The sequence below is a fragment of the Daucus carota genome, chromosome 9 (genome assembly GCF_001625215.2).
Source record: "Daucus carota subsp. sativus chromosome 9, DH1 v3.0, whole genome shotgun sequence".
Classification (NCBI taxonomy): Eukaryota; Viridiplantae; Streptophyta; class Magnoliopsida; order Apiales; family Apiaceae; genus Daucus; species Daucus carota.
Genome location: NC_030389.2, coordinates 34,807,128 through 34,824,854, shown reverse-complemented (window position 1 = coordinate 34,824,854; position 17,727 = coordinate 34,807,128). Strand labels below are relative to the sequence as shown.

The following is a 17,727-nucleotide window of genomic DNA, read 5'->3' as shown; positions in this document are numbered from 1 at the left end:
TATCCTATCTCTGACTCAAAAACCTATTTCTACTAGGACTCTAACACCAGGGATCCTACTTCTAATCAGTCTCTAACCCTGAGACATCTATATAAAAGGGCTCTACCCCTCCAAAATAGAACTACGTTTTTTGACTTGATTCTTCACCCCGCTGAAGATACGTAGGCACCTCGTGAGGACCCGTCTGAGTTCCGACTCGCGAGATCAGTCAAAAAGCACGAAGCTCACCCCTCGATTTTTGATCCATAACAATACATTCATTAAAACACTGTTTGGACAAATTTCCAAACTACACCACAACTTGATTGGGAAATAAAAATGAGCTAAATAACTAGTCATTTTATTTTAAGATTGATTAACAAATGAATATAAATATTCTTGATAATAAAAATGATTACAAAGGTTTCCCGAGCCATACAGTCAATACCAACATTCTTGAAAATGGTAGCGTCGCACTGACATGCGCACATAAAAAACAGGTAATAGTCTCATATTCATACCCATCTGTTACGCCAACTGAGGCTGAGGTACAATCTTATAGATGTCCCAATATATTGAACAATCTCATTGTGCAAGGTGAACTCCTACGATAATCGCCATCATTTCAGATTCAAAATGGCCTTCCCAGATCTCTCAATACACCAATTGAATCATTATCAACGAACCAAAATAACAAAATTAAACACACCAAAGCATATTAAAACACACTAACCACTCCAAAAAGGAGAGATACAAACCACTCCAAAATGAGAGACTAAAAACACGTAAAAAGATGGATGCAAAAATCAAAAATCTCACTTAAAAGATGAAAATTATTGAAGAAAGAACATAAAAACAAGAGAAAGAAAAATATGGTCTCCTACCATGACTATGGTTATTTAGATCAGGCATATGAAGGTAAGAAATAGAGGGGGGAGAATAAGCGGCGGGTGAAGAGAGAAATGGGATAGAGTGGGGAGTCGACTCTAAAATGAATTTGACGTTTATAAATATTAGTTATAAGAAATATTAATATAATAGTTAATTATTATAAATTAATTTTTAAAGTGATTTTCTATATTTATGTTTAATATCTATGTTCAACAAATTATTAAATATTTATTTTTAATATTTTATAATTATTTTTTGAAAAACAAAAATAAAATTTATATTATATAAAATTATAACAATAACTGTCATGCCCTAATTTATTATTTTCACCCTCATGCCCTAATTTATTTTTTCTTCTCATTTTGCAAGTTAACAAAATAAATTGATACAAACAAAACTTTTAAAAAATAATTTATACAAGTTTGAATTCAATTTCTCATAATTTTCACTTTTCATAAATCACAGGTAGTCTTTCACTACCTTGCCGGCTTGGAAGCTAAAGCAGAGCTCTTGGCATCCCAACCCACAGGTAACCCCTCAGCTTCGGACCCTTTTTCCCCCTTTGTGTAAAACCCTAATTAGGGTTTCGATTTACACATATATGAACTGTAAAGATGCAATTTCTAACATCAATTTTAGGGTCTTTTCACTTTTGATTTGCTCTAAATGCACTTAATTTGGTTTAATTGACAATAAATTGTAAAATTGTTGATAAAGTTTGTAACTTTAAAGAAAATTTTGGGGTTTCAATTTACATATATATGAACTGTGAAGATGCAACTTTTAACATCAATTCAATGTGTTTTGACTTTAATCTGCTCTGAATGTACTTAATTTGGTTTAGTTGACAAGGAATTGTGAAATTGTTGATGAAGTTTGTAATTTTAAAGAAATTTGCAGGGTTTCAAATTTGCATATATATGAACTGTAAAGATGCATTTTTTAACATCAATTTAGTGTCTTTTCACTTCTAATCTGCTCTAAATGTACTTAATTTGGTTTAATTGACAATACATTGCGAAATTGTTGTTAAAGTTTGGAACTTGGGGGAAATTGTAGGGTTTCAAGAAGATGGAGACTAGGGTTCCTGTACCAAGCTATAATTTGAGATCAAACAGTTCTTATATTGATGGAAGCAAGTCTGCACGTGATCTTGATAATGGTGACGGTAGGCATGTTGGTGAAATTGATGGTACTGAGCACGATGGTGTAACGGGTGGTGATTTGGATAATGATGGGGAATCTAGCGCAGTTGTGAGTTTTATTTGGTTTTTTGTGATTTTTGTTGGCAAATTTTGATTAATTTACAAAGAGGGTTATTTAAGTTTGCTAAGTGAATTGTGTTATCCCTGGCATTCATGAAAGACACATTTGCGTCATGGATACTCTTTTTAGGATCGAGATATGGAGACATGTGTGTGCCTGTGTAAGTGGTCTAATGAAAGCATGGCATTTAATACTAATTGGGAATCTAGAATAATTTAGAAAGAAGGTATCTTAAGTTTACTATATGTTTGCAAGAAATGTGAAATGTATTATTTGCAGCATTGATGAATGACACATTGTTTGTATAGCATATTGGCCACTCTCTTTTGTGTGAGTACAAGGGTAAGGCCTTGTAAATATCTAGCTTGTTTTTAAAACAAACTGAAATTTTATTGTACTCTTTTTTTTAAACTAAAAGTTAAATTTTATTGAATTTTCGAGGCAGTGACTTTAGTTTGCCATATATGCTGCAACCAAATTAAATTGTATTAGTCGTAGCCTAGTGGATAGGCTAAGAGATTCAGCCTGAGTATAGACTTTTAAGGGCGTCATCATAACCTCGCTTCTCTTGTGGAAAAAAAAGTGAAATGTATTAGCAATGTTGTAATATGCATTTAAGTGACCGATTAACCTCCAGGCACTTATGGACACTTGAGGGTTCAAATATTTGGAAAATCTGAATTGCTAAATGATCTTGTGCTTAAGCTGAGGATTATATGTATTAGCTGGGAAATTTGAAACTCTGTGCATTAATGTTTGAGGGGAAGTAATATACTATTTGATGATTTCTTACTTAGAAAGAGACCTAAAGTGGTAACTTTACAGCCTTATCTGTTTTTTACTTGAATCTTGTTTGTTAGGACTGCTTACATGAAACATACGGAAATTCTCTACCACTTCCATGTGTTGGGGTGGATGAAGATCGTTCCAGTATTGAGAATAATGGGCCTTCTATAGATCCTTACGGTGTATGTACCATTGAGGGTGAGTTTCTGCATTTTTTAGTAGTGTTGGGCTAAAACTGAGATAAGGACCATAAAGTTATGTAATATTATTTCTCTCACGTATGTGGTCTAATATAAAGTTGTATATGTTTTAGATGTTACACCAATTGAAGCTGCAAGGGCAAGATTTTTGGACATTTTGGTAAATCATTTTATAAGTTCACATGTAACTGAAGCACGAGATCCGGAAGCAGACTATATAACTCAGGCTGCAGAAGATAAAGCAAGCAAGAGGAAGTCGAGAGAGATTCTGTACGAAGGAGATGCACGTTATGTATTGCCTATGATGTATGTGGCCAATATGTATGAAACTTTGGTCAATGAAGTGAATATGAAACTTTCTTCAGTAAATGGCATGCGTGAGAAGTCCATTGGTGTCCCCCTGGAAGCAGCTGGTGGTCTGTACAGAAAGCTTGCCAAAAAGTTTCCTAAGAAAGGTGTGATGTGTGTGTGTGTGTTATTAGAAATTATGATTATTAAGTCTATGATCCACTCTGTGGTATATAATCATTTCTTTGTGGGTTTGCTCGTGACTTACATTTTGTACTTCACTGAATTTAGAATCAACTAAGAATAGGATTCTCTTTTTTTTCTTTGCTTTCCCAAATTTTGTTTTTTTTTCTTTGGCTCCTAGGTTCCTTCATGAGTAATTTGGGAACATATGCCTTTGGTGATTGCTTGCTATGGCACTTGTATTTCCACTGGTCAAATTAATGTTTATAAGATCTGTCAAAAAATATGTTAGGTTTTTTTTTTATAATATCCTATCTTTAAGTATCATTTGGAGTCAAGGACCAAGTTTTAGAACTTTACATTTATGTATGCTCAAATCTAGGAACTTGTGTATTTAAGAGAAGAGAATTGGCAACTTCAATGGAGACAAGATCAAGATTTCCGGAGCTTGTAATACAAGACGAAAAGCGAGTTCGTTTTGTCGTTGTCAATGGTTTGGCCATCATTGAGAGGCCAACTGATGTGGGTATTGGTGATGCAGAGTGGTAAGCCTGAAGTGTTGCCTTTTTACTTGTCTTTGGTTATGACTAATGCATATGTTATTTCCAACTTATTTATGGATTCTTTTTAAGAACTCAATAAAGGAAAATATGCAACAATCAAAGAATCTAACAGTGTTTTGATTAGCTAAGAAACTGTACAAACTAAGCTTGGTATAGCTATATAACATGTATACCACAAACCCAAGGTGCGGGAAACATAATAAGAGTTTTGGTTTACTAGTTTAGCAATAAAAGAATGTAATGTGTAGTGCTAAATAAGTTAAGCCAAGCAAGGTCAATCATATAATCATCTGGAATGAAAAGTATGCATGATAGTCAAAGACTCAAAGTTGTCTTTAAGCATGTTCAGTCAGGAATCGTAGTGCACTATTAGTAACAGATAATAGTATTAAAGATATTTAGGTTATTACTAAGTTAGTATGAACCTATATATAGTAGACTTGTGTGTATTTCTCAGATTATGCAAATATATGAAGTATGAACAAGGACAACGGACTTGTCCACCACTCTCCCTCCCTCCTTTCCTCTCTCTCTCTGTCTCTTGTTTTCTTTCTTCTCATGCCATCTCTTCCCTCTCTCTCTCTCCCTCTCTCACTCCCTCTCCCTCTCCCTCTCCCTCTCTCTCTCTCTCTCTCTTCCCTCTCCCTCCCTCCCCCCCCCCCCCCCCCCCCCCCCCCCCTCTTTGTGTCTCTGAATCTATCTCTATTTCTTAGTATCTATTAATTATCTGTTTGTTTACTGTATTTTTTGTCAATTATATCATCACACTCATATATAACATTTAAAAACATTTAGATCCTATCAGGTTCATAGGAAAGGATGAGTAATAATGTACTCTGAGGTTAAAATTATACTTGTAATTTTATTCTATGGATGTTTAAAATTGCATATGCCAATTTACTTCATTCTGATAGCATGGGCTTCATGGAGCTAAAGGGTCCTTTTTAGAAATATTGAAGGTGATAAATTTCATGAATGAAGAAGCCTAATATGATATTGTTCTCAATGGTATAGGTTTAAAAGATTGACTGGTCGTAATGAAGTAGCTATCTCTGCCGCAGACTACAAATTTTATGCTCCAAGACACAAGTACAGGCGTGTTTCATCTTCAAATTCTATTTCCAATGTCCACGGTTTGCCTGTAAGATTGAAATAACTTTTGGAGTGTTTGTTACAGACTACAGTTAAGTTTATTTTAGCTGATTATGGCTCGTTTATATGCTCTTCAGTCCTTTTCCAATACTGATTCTGCTTCTCCAATGACTACTTCCCAAGGCTATCACCCTATCACTGAGGTAAATTTTACTATTTCTTCGATTACTTCCCTCTATGATCTCTTTCTTAGCAACAGGGCACATTCTTTTTAATGGCAGGATTGTATATCAAATTTCATTTATATAATATATTTTCGATCGAGACCCTTGGAGCTGTATTTCATATTATACACAAAAAATTATTTCATAAAGTGAGAGTTAAATGAGTCAGCAAACACCCTATAATGTCTGGAGGTCGTGTAGCAGGATTTTTACCAGGGTTATCAACAATACGGCCCTTAAAGTATGTCCATTTTTACACAAGATCCCTAAAAAAAATAAAAATGTACCTCCTAGCCCTTTATGTTTGTCCTTTGTACCCTTTTTTAAATACATATTACATACCCATTATATTATTGCTGGATTTTATGAATTCTGGTTCAACTTCCAAGAATTACGGTTGTGATTTCCTAGGTCAGAAAAAGCACTGAAAAACCTTCTTGTGACAGGCAAGATCTATTGACACAACTGACACTCTGAGGGAGTAAAGCTGGATCACACACCTCTCATCTTCCTTTATGCTTGTCAGTTTAATGCACAAATGCCTCAAGCAAGCCACCATTCCCGACACGCACACACATGATATATGTCATATTTATCCTCTAGAACCTCTTGTGTCTTTGAAAAACTTAAGACCGGAAAGTTCTCATTTTATGGGCCACGTTCAACCAGAATTAATAAATCAGGTGAGGTAAACTTGGAAATTCTTCTGCAATAAAGGGTTGGGTTGTATACAGAACAAATATTAATGGGATCGAGGTGCCAAACCACCGTAGTCTTCCTTCCCTCAATTTCTCTAGAATAGGCTTGATTCCATGCTCATCATATAATATAATATTTTAATGCTCTTTTCTTTGATGAAAACAGTGGAATGGAGTCCTGTGGTTGACATTATGTGCTTTTATAATGTAAACTCAAATGCAATGGAAGTATGAAGCACATCTTATGTATACCAATTGAACTCACACAACAATTCCGCTTCTCCCTCAAAAAGCCTTCAACTCTCAACCCTCGTAGAAGGGGCGGGGATTAGTTTATTTTGTTGATTAAACAACTTTAAAGGAAAACAACTTTAGCTAGACTTATGAGGGAAAGTAATGTTTACACTTTACAGCATAGCTGCTTATGTTATTATTTTATACTGCTAACAGCCTCAACAGCAGCAGATCTCATCAAACCATCACATTCAAACTCTGTCACATTCGGGCCAGTTTCATGCCCTGCACCAAAGTCAACATCAATCTATCAATCAAAGTCAACATGTAGGGCACTTCTCTCACAATCACCAGTGTGGACCCTCAAGTCATCTTCCTGATGTTGCAGATGGGCAGCAACCTACATCAATTTCGCAACATATGGCTTGCATACAACCACTAGCTCATGCTGCAGGGCGTTTGCATGTACTAGTGAGAGTCTCTCCAAACTCTATATTTTGAAGTCCTGTTGCGTACTTGTTTACTTATGTTTTCTATCAAATAGCAATTTATGTTGCACATTTTTATCATGTAGTATTGATGCCTTCTAATCCACTAAATTACGAGGGTCTACAATTAGTTATGACCTTAACATTTATTCCTCACCTTCTATTTGCTGCCTCTTAAATTTTTCACCTGCAGCCATCTGGTCCTCCAAAGTATTGCGATGAATGTGGATCTCCCTATCTGAGAGAAACTTCCAAGTTCTGTTCAGAATGTGGTTTTAAGAGGCTAGGAATATGACGTCATCCGTCTCTTCTCCATCTCATCTGTAGGTACAACTTTGATCTTTGTAATAGTAACTTTCCGGAATCGTTGTATTGTTAATATTGTGTGGTACACTTTACCTGGATTCCATTTTGTTCGGTAGTTTGTTTCTTTGTTATATCAGCTTTCCAGATTTGTTTATTACTATCATCTGTGCTTACACTTTACCTGCATTACATTTAGCTTAAGTAGTTTCTTTTACTTTTTCCAATCTGGCACGGGAATTTGGGAAGCTACCTCCATCTTTAGGTGAAACTCCCAGGTTTCTATATATCAGAGTTACATTATCAAAGGTTGCCTCCATTATTCTGGACATAATTTGTTAACACCCTGTAATTTTTTTGGTAAAGTAATGATTAAATTTTTCCTCTGAGGTGACGAATCGTTGATAAGGTATTATCCAAAATGTAATAACTGAAAAGTAATTAAGTGATAGATCCCTTCCCCACGTCGAAACATGTTGGACTTTCTTCTGTATGTATATTCAAGTTCGACTACTGAGTGCACCAAGGCCTGGTGATTTACCCAAGTTAAATGCATGTGGGTCTGAAATCTGAATCAAAACTTACTTAAAATGGGATTCAGGATACGCCTGTGTTCCAATTAGGCCTCGGGATTTGACCGGGTTGTCACAACAAGAATACATACAAATGTTGGGTGCAAGAGAGAAGATGAGAAGTACTTGCACTCTGTTTTCTTGAACAGGAGCGAATCTGAATCTCCCCTTTTTGGTATATGATGAAAATTGTGAATTGTCACACTTTAGTGGTGAAGCTTGTCACAAATATGATTCATTTTGTGCAGATATTATCCGTTCATTGTCTAGAGATTAGTTTAAATATTATTAACACATGTACAAATTATGCTAGTTTTGTGAATCGCTCTTGTATATATTATAATATTACAGGTCCTACTCCAATACAAACTAAATACAAACCAGCGCGATTAAGTAAAATGGTAAGGGTTTTGGGACCGGGGATGGACCCCGAGATGGGCCTAGACGGGGTCTAAGTGGGGCCTAGTAAGGTCGGGGCGGGGCCTAGTGGGACAATGGTGGGGCCAGGTTTTGGCTCTTAAGGCTGCCTGGAGTCTGTCCAGGGCCTGTGAGGAGCCTTGGCAAGGCCCTAGCGGGCCCCGGGTGGATTGAGTGGGGGCGAGGGTGGGCCCCAGGTGGGTGATGACATATAGGGGGCGGGTGATAGACATATAGGGGGTAGGTGATGTTATTTAGGTATTTTTTCTCTTGGTTTGTATTTTAGTTCTTATTTTAGTGGTTTGTATTTGAGCAATTGCCATAATATTACAGAACACCTTGTGTAACTTGCATCTTCTTTCTACTTGATCTGATGCAGATATTTTAAAGACTTTTCATTTGCATTATGGCGCAGTAAGCTGGTTTATAGGTTCTCCTAGATGCTCATATACAAGGAACTAGGAAGGGTGCTGGATGTGCTTGTGGAGCAACAGGTGTACACATTGTCTTGTCGTATTTCCATTGTTGCGGCAACAAGAAGAATTACAACCAATGCATTCTTAAATCGGTAACGTTTAGTTGGGGATTATTAGAATGTAACTGGTAGTAGTGGTAGAATGCATAGAAGTGAATTTTCCACCCTATTATTGAAAAGGATATGACAAATATATTTTTAGAAAAATTTATCATCTTTGATCAAAATATTCTGCAGGAATTTTGTTGAGAATATTTAGATGCCTGATGTTAGTGTGTGTATATGTATTCTAGCTCCAAATGTATGTATATGTATATATCTCGTACTACTTCTCAGTACAATCTCAAATATTCTCAATATTTCTACCCCATCAGTATCACAAAGTTAGTGGCTTGCTATATATACTAGGATGTGTCACATGTCTGGCACATGGCAGCTCTTGTGCTTTGATTGTTATATGGGTTTCTTCGAAGACCTTTCTTCTATGGGTTGGAGGCCCAACACTAGTCACTCCATTATTGTAAAGAAAGTAGTCAAAAGCATTACAATTTCGGTGAAGTTGGCAAAAGCACGTGAAATTTCTGGATGAAGTTTCCAAATTTCTTGATATAATTTTTTTTTACTAAATTATAAAAGGGTTTATCTAAGTGTGTGCTCATGGCTAGATGCTAAGGACTAAAATCTATGAATTTGGATGGTTTTGATTGGTTTAAACTTTTTAATAATGGCGGATCTTCTGTATTCATAACAATCACATCAATCAAAATCATCCAAATTCATAAATTTTATCATAGAAAAACCGATTATAAAAAAATTAACTAAAGATTCCATCAAAAGTAGGGTGGAAGTCAAAAGTAGTGGAAAATGAGAAATACCCACCACCAATTTAGAGAGTGGTAAGCGAAAAAGTAGGGCTGTTTAACGAACCGAGCTGTTCGCGAACAAGCTCGAGCTCGGCTCGTTAAGAGCTCGTTCGGCTCGGCTCGTTAAGTTAACGAGCTCGAGCTCGAACACAAAAAATTGTTCGTTAAGTAAACGAGTTCGAGCCGAGCTTTTAGTATGTTCGGCTCGAGCTCGGCTCGAGCTCGGCTCGAGCTCGCCTCGAGCTCGGCTCGAGCTCGACTCGAGCTCGCTCGGCTCGAGCTCGGCTCGTTAAAGCTCGAAAAAATGTAATATTTTTAGGGTTTTTTTATAATTTATATATGTTATTGAACTCAGAATTCAACATATAATTTATATATATATATATTTTAGTGATGTAACCAAAATTTCGGAAAATAATAATTTTATATGGTTTGCTATTTTGACAGTCAAGTAGAAGGTTAACTAGTACCGCTAACTAGTGTTTAATCCTAAATTAGTGTTTCAATTTTTTAAAAAATATTTCTTACCGATCCAACCTCATGGATGTTAACATATATACATTTTAGTGATATAAACAAAGTTTCAAAAAAATTAAAATTATTTGGTTAGCTATTTTAAGAGTCAACTAGCGGTTTGTCTTTATTTTTTTTCTGGCTCGGCTCGACTCGACTCGACTCGGCTCGGCTTGTATTTGTTCGCGAACAAGCTCGTGTTCGGCTCGTTAGTTAACGAGCCGAGCTTGAACACAATTTTTGTTCGATAAAAAAGCTCGGCTCGGCTCGGCTCGTCAGAAAAAAAAATTAAAGCTCGGCTCGGTTCGGTCAAAACTCGGCTCGGCTCGGTTCGTGAACAGCCCTACGAAAAAGCATTGCAAAGCAAGTGCAATTTTATCAATCAGCTGGAACTTAAACAGTGTATTCTGTATAGTTTTCTTCTACTTCATTTGTAACATCGGCTTTGAGTTGCGAAAAATGTTGAAAGAATATGCAAATCTGTCTGTGCTGACTCTTGTTGCGCTTGTAGCTTTAGGACTTGCCTTGTCCTACATTGTTTTGGTGATGTTTGGCTCCTCTTCTCACCCAAACCCAAGGCATCAGAGGACTAACGATAACATTGAAGGGATTAATAAAGTTCCGATGGATCCCACTAGTAGTGAACTAGGTGTCCTTTCATCTCCTCTGTGGGATGTCTTTTTGAGCTTTTACGGCATGGAAACTCGCAGAAATTTCATTTCGCATCTTTACCACGCTTTGGATCAGGCGGGGATTGTAACTTTCAAAGATGATCCTGCACTTGAAAAGGGTGAAGAAATTTCATCAGCTCTGCGTCAAGCAATCAGAAATTCTAAGATGTTTGTCGTTGTTATCTCAGAGAACTTTGCTAATTCATCGTGGTGCCTTGATGAGCTTGTAGAGATCCTGAGTTGCAAGAGAACAAACAATCAGGTTATTCCCGTATTTTACTATGTTCATCCATCAGATCTACGATACCACAAGGGGAGTTTTGGTGTAGCTCTTAAAAAGCATGAGAAGCGTCACTCTGTTGATAGGATTCAAAAGTGGAAATCTGCGCTTACTGAAATTGCAGCTCTATCAGGTTACCATTTGGAAGACGCAAAAGAGTAAGTCTCCTTTATAATGAATTCTTTATCTAATTATACCATATGTTTTTCTGTTAATGTTCAGTTATACTTTCTGTAAACACATGACATGCTTACTAGTTAAAGGACTTGCGATGCAATTATATATTATTTATATAAGCTAAGGATTACAACTGTGTATACTGTACTAAAATTAATAGGAGTGAAGCAGATACAATTCAAAATAATTAATAGGAGTGAAGCAGATACAATTCAAAATATCGTTGAGAATGTATTGTCACAAACATCAACAAAGGCCGTACACCTTCAAAGATGTCTATTTGGGATAGATCCTGCTGTCGAAGAGATATATCAACAACTAAGCTTAAAGTCAAATGATGTTCGTGCCCTTGGAATATGTGGGATGGGTGGAATTGGGAAAACTACTTTAGCCAAGGCCCTCTACGACAAGTACTCCCTCAAATTTAATATAAGTTGTTTTGTGGAAAATGTAAGACAGAATTCACAAGGAGCTAGTCCACCTTCTTTACTTCACCAACTCTTGAAAGAGCTTCTCAGAGTGAAGGATTTGAAGGTCCGTGATTCTGACAGTGCGCTACGAAAATTGAGAGAGATTCTAAGTACTAACAAAGCTCTCATTGTTTTTGATGATTTGGACCAGTCAAACTATTCGGAATTGGTAGTAAGGATTTGCAATCTGTTCTCAGATGGTAGCAGAATGATAATTACGACAAGAGATTCAAACCTGCTAAATCAACTGAAACTAGAAATGTCAAAAGTGGATACATACATGGTGAAGCGTCTGAACGAAATCAATTCACTGGAGCTCTTTAGCTATCATGCCTTTAAAAAATCAAAGCCTCCTGAAAAATACTTAGCTCTGTCTAAAAGTTTCGTTACTTATGCGGGAGGCCTTCCTGTAGCTTTAAAGGTGTTGGGTTCATCTTTGTGCGGTAGAAAAGATGTGTCATTCTGGAAACTTAAATTGGAAAAAGTTCAAAAAATTCCAATGGAAAGTATCCAAAGGATCCTTGAACTGAGTTACGATGAGTTAGAAGATGACTCACAGAAGGCTATTTTTCTTGATATTGTGTTCTTCTTTCTGGGAGAGAAGATACATGACGCTGTTGATGTATTCAGATCATGTGATTTCTTCTCGGAGTCTGGGATACCAATTCTGTTGAAAGATGTTTACTAACCATTGATTTCTTGATATTGTATTCTTCTTCCTGGTAAGTATCTATTTCTAAAAAAAATAAAATTCTTACATAATATTTTCTAAAAAAAATTATGAATTCTTACATAATATTTATTGATGCCTTCTATTCACTAAACTACGAGGGTCTACAATTAGTTATGAACTTAACATTTATTCCTCACCTTCTATTTGCTGCTTCTTCAAATTGTCACCTGCAGCCGTCTGGTCCTCCAAAGTATTGCGATGAATGTGGATCTACCTATCTGAGAGAAACATCTAAGTTCTGCTCAGAATTTGGTTTTAAGAGGCTAGGAATATGACGTCATCCGTCTCTTCTCCATCTCATCTGTAGGTACAACTTTGATCTTTGTAATAGTAACTTTCCGGAATTATTGTATTGTTAAAATTGTGTGGTACACTTTACCTGGATTCCATTTTGTTCGGTAGTTTGTTTCTTTGTTATATCAACTTTCCAGTTTTGTTTATTACTATCATCTGTGCTTACACTTTACCTGCATTACATTTAGCTTAAGTAGTTTCTTTTACTTTTTTCCAATCTGGCATGGGAATTTGGGAAGCTACCTCTATCTTTAGGTGAAACTCCCAGGTTTCTCTATATCAGAGTTACATTATTAAAGGTTGCCTCCATTATTCACTTGGACATAGTTTGTTAAGACCCTGTAATTTTTTTGGTAAATTAATGATTAAATTTATCCTCTGAGGTGAAGAATCATTGATAAGGTATTATCCAAACTGTAATAACTGAAAAGTAATTAAGTGTAAGATCCCTTCCCCATGTTGAAACAAGTTGGACTCTCTTTTGTATGTATGTATATTCAAGTTCGACTACAAAGTGAACCAAGGCTTGGTTACATGTGGGTCTGAAATCTGAATCAAAACTTACTTAAAAGGGGATTCAGGATACGCCTGCATTCCAATTAGGCCTCGGGATTTGACCGGGTTGTCACAACAAGAATACATACAAATGTTGGGTGCAAGAGAGAAGATGAGAAGTACTTGCACTCTGTTTGGTTGAACATAAGCGGAATCCGAATCTCCCTTTTATGGTATATGATGAATTTTGTGAATTGTCACACTTTAGTGGTGATGCTTGTCACAAATATGATTCATTTCGTGCAGATATTATCCGTTCATTGCCTAGAGATTGGTTTAAATAGTATTAACACTTGTACAACTTATGCTACTTTTGTGAATCGCTCTTGTATATATTACAGAACACCTTGTGTAACTTGCATCTTCTTTCTACTTGATCTGATGCAGATATTTTAAAGACTTTTCATTTGCATTATGGCGCAGTAAGCTGGCTTATAGGTTCTCCTAGATGCTCATATACTAGGAACTAGGAAGGGTGCTGATGTGCTTTTGGAGCAACAGGTGTACTCATTGTCTCGTTATATTTCCTGTACAAATGTTGCTACCTCAGTACCGGATTAAATGTTGCGGCGAGAAGAAGAATTACAACCTATGCGTTCTTAAACTGGTAACGTTTAGTTGGGGATTATTAGGATGTAACTGGTAGTAGTGGTAGAATGCACAGAAGTGATTTTTCCACCATATTATGGAAAAGGATATGACAAATATATTTTTAGAAAATTTATCATCTTTGATTAACCAAATCAAAATGTTCCGCAGGAATTTTGTTGAGAATCTTTAAAAAAGTGACTGTATATATTAAAGTAATAAGCACAATCTAATGTCATAAATATGAGCACACTATAATGTCATAAATATTACATATAACATTGCACTACTTAGGGATGGCGTGGTTCGGTTTGGTCTATGAGTGTGTTCATGATCGATATGAGAGCTTAAATGAGTATTTGTTTAAAAAAAATTTCAGGGTGAGTCAGGATCGAACACATGAGCTTCCGTGCTCATAAATTATAGACTTGTAGTTAAATATGAGTATAAAATTTGATTTTGAGTCTCGGCTTATGTACAAATTCTAGCTTTCAATTTTCAGTCACTCTTTGTAAAATCTTTTTTTCCAACGGAAGTCATAAATGGTTGTGGTGGTGGACGGTGATAGTTTCTTTCAAATTCAGAAACTTGATCAGATATTATACAAGTGATTCAAATTGATTTATATTTTAATTATGTTTAACTTGCTCCAACTTGAATTAAGAATACTGTTATTTTAAAAGCATTTAAATTGGTGCATTTTCCACTTCAATCATCTAGAAATTTTAAAAATCTACAAGAGCGGAATTTTTTTAAATTTCCAAAAACTCGGGAGCACAACTACATCATTATATGTGAGAAAAGGCTTCATTATACCATAATGTTCATAAGTAATATTCAAAATAGTAATTCACAAGAATGGTCCAAAATATTACTTATTAACATAAGATAATTCGACATTTTGATTTTTAGAAAATAGCGGTATATCATATTGTTTGCAACATAGCATTCTGAAGTAATCACAGAGACACCGCTGCATTTTGATTGTAAAATTGTAGGTTAAGATCATTTTGACAGTGATATGCGGAACCTTTTTCCCAAAGAAAAAGGGCAACTGAGAAGGAATGTTCTTCACCTTCTTGTTAAACAAAAATATATTCTCTCCATACTCATCATCTCCATTCCTTGTAATAATGTTGCAGTATAAATGAGATTACAATTGGCATGGAGATAACAAAAGTGTATGCTACGTAATTCTTGGTTTACTTCTTTGCTTGTATATCTAATGCCTATAGCTAGAACCTACTACATTAATTCCTATTTGTGCTCCACATCTACACGTACATGAAACTTCCCTTGACTCATTTTTATCTCCCGTTTAATTTTTTATATGCTCCTCCTAAATCATTCTCCGTGCTCTTCCAACAATGAATTTCCCTTAATATTTTTTTTATGTCGTTAAATTATCCACAGTTTTGTCAACTCGGTTAGAGCATCTCCAAAGGGGTTGTGGACCTCCAAGACATTATGTAAAATTTATTGAACCTGTAAGATAATATGCTTCAATGGTATTGACTATATTGGTTGGTTATAATTTAAAAATAATGTGTTATTAATATTTAAATTGTCATAGATAGAATATATCAGTTTAATATGATCATAAATAATTTGTAATCAGCGGGAATGAGAAAAATAAATTGCGGGAGATGACGTGAAATTCACTACATATCTGTAATGGTTCGACAAATATAGCAATCCAAAGAGATAACTATAATTATAGACAATGGATGAATGTAGTTAGAGTGACATTTTTTCACGCGGTTGATTATATTTTTTAATTTTAACATGCAAATTAGACTTTTAGCTAAATGTTTCATCTGGTTGGAAAAACTCCAACGCTCCTTGCTAACATCTCCGTAAAATCAGGCTATAACAATAGCCTCAAATTTTATTAATCTATGATTTAATTGATAAAATCTTCTTTAGCTTGAATTCTTCCGAAACGTCACCATGCTCTCTCGTCTCGTCTGCGTTACAATCACACTTCCTCGATTCTCGCGTAAAGAGTGTCCCGATACATTTCCTTCGCCTTTTGGTTTATCACAAGAAAGGACTCTATCTACTCCCTCCGTCCCCCTCAATTGTTTACATTGGAGGGGGACACGGAGACCAAGACAATGTATGAAAAATGAGGAGACCAAGACAATGTATGAAAAATGAGTAAAGTTAGATGAAAAGTGGGTAAAGTGGTGGAACCTATCAATATTTAATAATAGATTTGAGATAGTGGAGGAAAGTAGTGGGTGTAATAGTAGTTTTTATTGTTAAATATGAGATAGTGGGGGAAGATAGTGGGTGTAATGATGAGAAAAACTTACTATTTATGGTAATGTAAAGAAATGAGAGGGACATCCCAAAATAGTAACTATAAACAAATTAGAGGGACAGAGGGAGTATAAATCATCCCCTTTTCTTTCAAAATCCCTAAATCACTATTCTCTTAAACCTCAACTTTTAGAGTTTCTCTAATCAATGGCCGCCCATTCCATGACAAATTTAGAGGACCTGCTCAATGATACTGTTATATACTCCTTTTGCGTAAGCGTTCTCCCTTATTCTATTTCCGTTTTGTTATCTATTTCTCATTAGCGTTGTTCTTTACTCCCTTCATCCCGTCAATACTATACATACATTGGAGCATGAGAAGCGGCACAAATTTTAATATTTCAATAAAATATAATTTTGCAATTTAGTATTGTTTAGATTTTTCTTTTCTGTTTTATATTTTTATACAAAAAAAGTTTTGGAAATAAGTTGCAGAAGAAATGTGTTTTATAAAAATATTAAAATACATGGCAAAAAAAATATATTTCGAGCATATAATTGAATATGACGGAAGGAGTAACATGTCTAATATTATTGTGAACCATGATCCTTAGGCACTTCAAAGCACTTTAGTTGCTGGTGAAGTTCAAAAACGTCATCTGAAAACTCTAGATGACTTGAAGAAGGAACACGCCGGCTGTGCGGCTAAAATGATCGCCCTTAAGGAACTAGCCGAGTCTCGTCTGCAGACTCTTCAAGAGCTACAAAAAGAATTCAATGAATTTGCTCTTAAGGTTCGATCTTTCGAGAGTAAGATGCAGGATGAGGTGGAAAAGGTCCTCACTCAGCAGGCTATGAGGGCACGCGTTGAGACAATGCTTGAATTTCAGCGCGGCGAGTTGTCGACTAATGACATACCGGAAACCGTTCGGATTTACAATGAGGCGTACCCTGAGGATGCCTTCAACTTCTAAAATTTTAAATATCTAATTAAGGCTTGAATCTTAATAAGTATTCCATTGTCGTAGTCGAATTGTCGTCTGAATGAAACTAGTTAATTTGGTTGGATTTTGATCAGCCCTGTTTCACTCCTGGAGTGGGGGTTGTAAGTACTTTGTTGATCCTGTTTTGCTTATAGCGGGGATCATAAGACTTATTTTGACTTTTGTTAAACCTCCCTTTATGCTTAAATTTCGTCTTCTGGGTTTTTTATCATGTCTTTGATTTTTATCATCTAGAAATTTAAAAGAACTATGAGAGCAACAATTTTTCTGAATTTCTAAGAACTCGGGAGCACAACTATATCATTAAATCTGAGAAAAGGCCTCATTATGTGACATTTCACAAATACCAGATTTATGAAAAATGACCCAAAATACCACTTATCAACGAAAGATAATCCAACATTTTGAGTTTTGGAGAATATCATATGGATAACGCTGCATATGGATTGTAAAATTGTAGGTTAGTGGCATTTGAACCTTTCCCCCCAAAGAAAAGCGACAAAACCCATTAAATCTACTATAACACATAAGAGTGACTAGAAGTAAAACACAACTAGTACTTTTCTTATCCGAAATATGTGGTGCCCGTTTTGTACAGGAAACCTTACGAGTATGTGAGAACTGAGAAGGAATGTTCTTCACCTTCTTGTTCAAC

At 35.7% G+C, this 17,727-nt stretch overlaps 3 protein-coding genes across 11 annotated transcripts; all 3 read left to right on the top strand.

Annotated features, from left to right (window-relative positions):
• The first annotated feature begins 1,264 nt into the window (after positions 1–1,264).
• LOC108200351 (uncharacterized protein At2g02148) lies at positions 1,265–9,115 on the top strand. Of its 9 annotated transcripts, none has more exons than XM_017368474.2 (10): positions 1,265–1,399; positions 1,930–2,124; positions 2,997–3,120; positions 3,236–3,577; positions 3,976–4,138; positions 5,171–5,297; positions 5,386–5,451; positions 6,636–6,875; positions 7,086–7,219; positions 8,564–9,115. In XM_017368474.2, the coding sequence occupies exons 2-9, from the start codon at positions 1,942–1,944 to the stop codon at positions 7,185–7,187; spliced, it is 1,347 nt and encodes a 448-aa protein (XP_017223963.1). In that variant the 5' UTR covers positions 1,265–1,399; positions 1,930–1,941; the 3' UTR covers positions 7,188–7,219; positions 8,564–9,115. The 9 variants fall into 9 exon arrangements, with proteins under 9 accessions (XP_017223963.1, XP_017223962.1, XP_017223961.1 ...); XM_017368473.2 differs by having other exon boundaries at positions 6,633–6,875; XM_017368472.2 differs by having other exon boundaries at positions 6,630–6,875.
• Positions 9,116–10,421: 1,306 nt separating this feature from the next.
• LOC108200897 (disease resistance protein RPV1-like) lies at positions 10,422–12,673 on the top strand. The gene is made up of 3 exons (XM_064085403.1): positions 10,422–11,144; positions 11,250–12,355; positions 12,540–12,673. Exons 1-2 carry the CDS (start codon positions 10,495–10,497, stop codon positions 12,319–12,321), a joined length of 1,722 nt encoding a protein of 573 aa, XP_063941473.1. The 5' UTR covers positions 10,422–10,494; the 3' UTR covers positions 12,322–12,355; positions 12,540–12,673.
• Positions 12,674–16,203: 3,530 nt separating this feature from the next.
• LOC108202121 (uncharacterized) lies at positions 16,204–17,278 on the top strand. Its single transcript, XM_017370502.2, has 2 exons — positions 16,204–16,341; positions 16,683–17,278. Exons 1-2 carry the CDS (start codon positions 16,276–16,278, stop codon positions 17,040–17,042), a joined length of 426 nt encoding a protein of 141 aa, XP_017225991.1. The 5' UTR covers positions 16,204–16,275; the 3' UTR covers positions 17,043–17,278.
• Positions 17,279–17,727: the final 449 nt, after the last annotated feature.

Bases quoted from the DNA above. Each gene is read 5' to 3' on its own strand.
- LOC108200351 (XM_017368470.2), top strand. From the start codon at position 1,942: ATGGAGACTAGGGTTCCTGTACCAAGCTATAATTTGAGATCAAACAGT. The intron at 3,121-3,235 runs GTGAGTTTCTGC...TATATGTTTTAG, and splicing joins CGGTGTATGTACCATTGAGG to ATGTTACACCAATTGAAGCT. The intron at 3,578-3,975 runs GTGTGATGTGTG...GCTCAAATCTAG, and splicing joins CAAAAAGTTTCCTAAGAAAG to GAACTTGTGTATTTAAGAGA.
- LOC108202121 (XM_017370502.2), top strand. From the start codon at position 16,276: ATGGCCGCCCATTCCATGACAAATTTAGAGGACCTGCTCAATGATACT. The intron at 16,342-16,682 runs GTAAGCGTTCTC...CATGATCCTTAG, and splicing joins CTGTTATATACTCCTTTTGC to GCACTTCAAAGCACTTTAGT.
- LOC108200897 (XM_064085403.1), top strand. From the start codon at position 10,495: ATGTTGAAAGAATATGCAAATCTGTCTGTGCTGACTCTTGTTGCGCTT. The intron at 11,145-11,249 runs GTAAGTCTCCTT...TACTAGTTAAAG, and splicing joins CATTTGGAAGACGCAAAAGA to GACTTGCGATGCAATTATAT.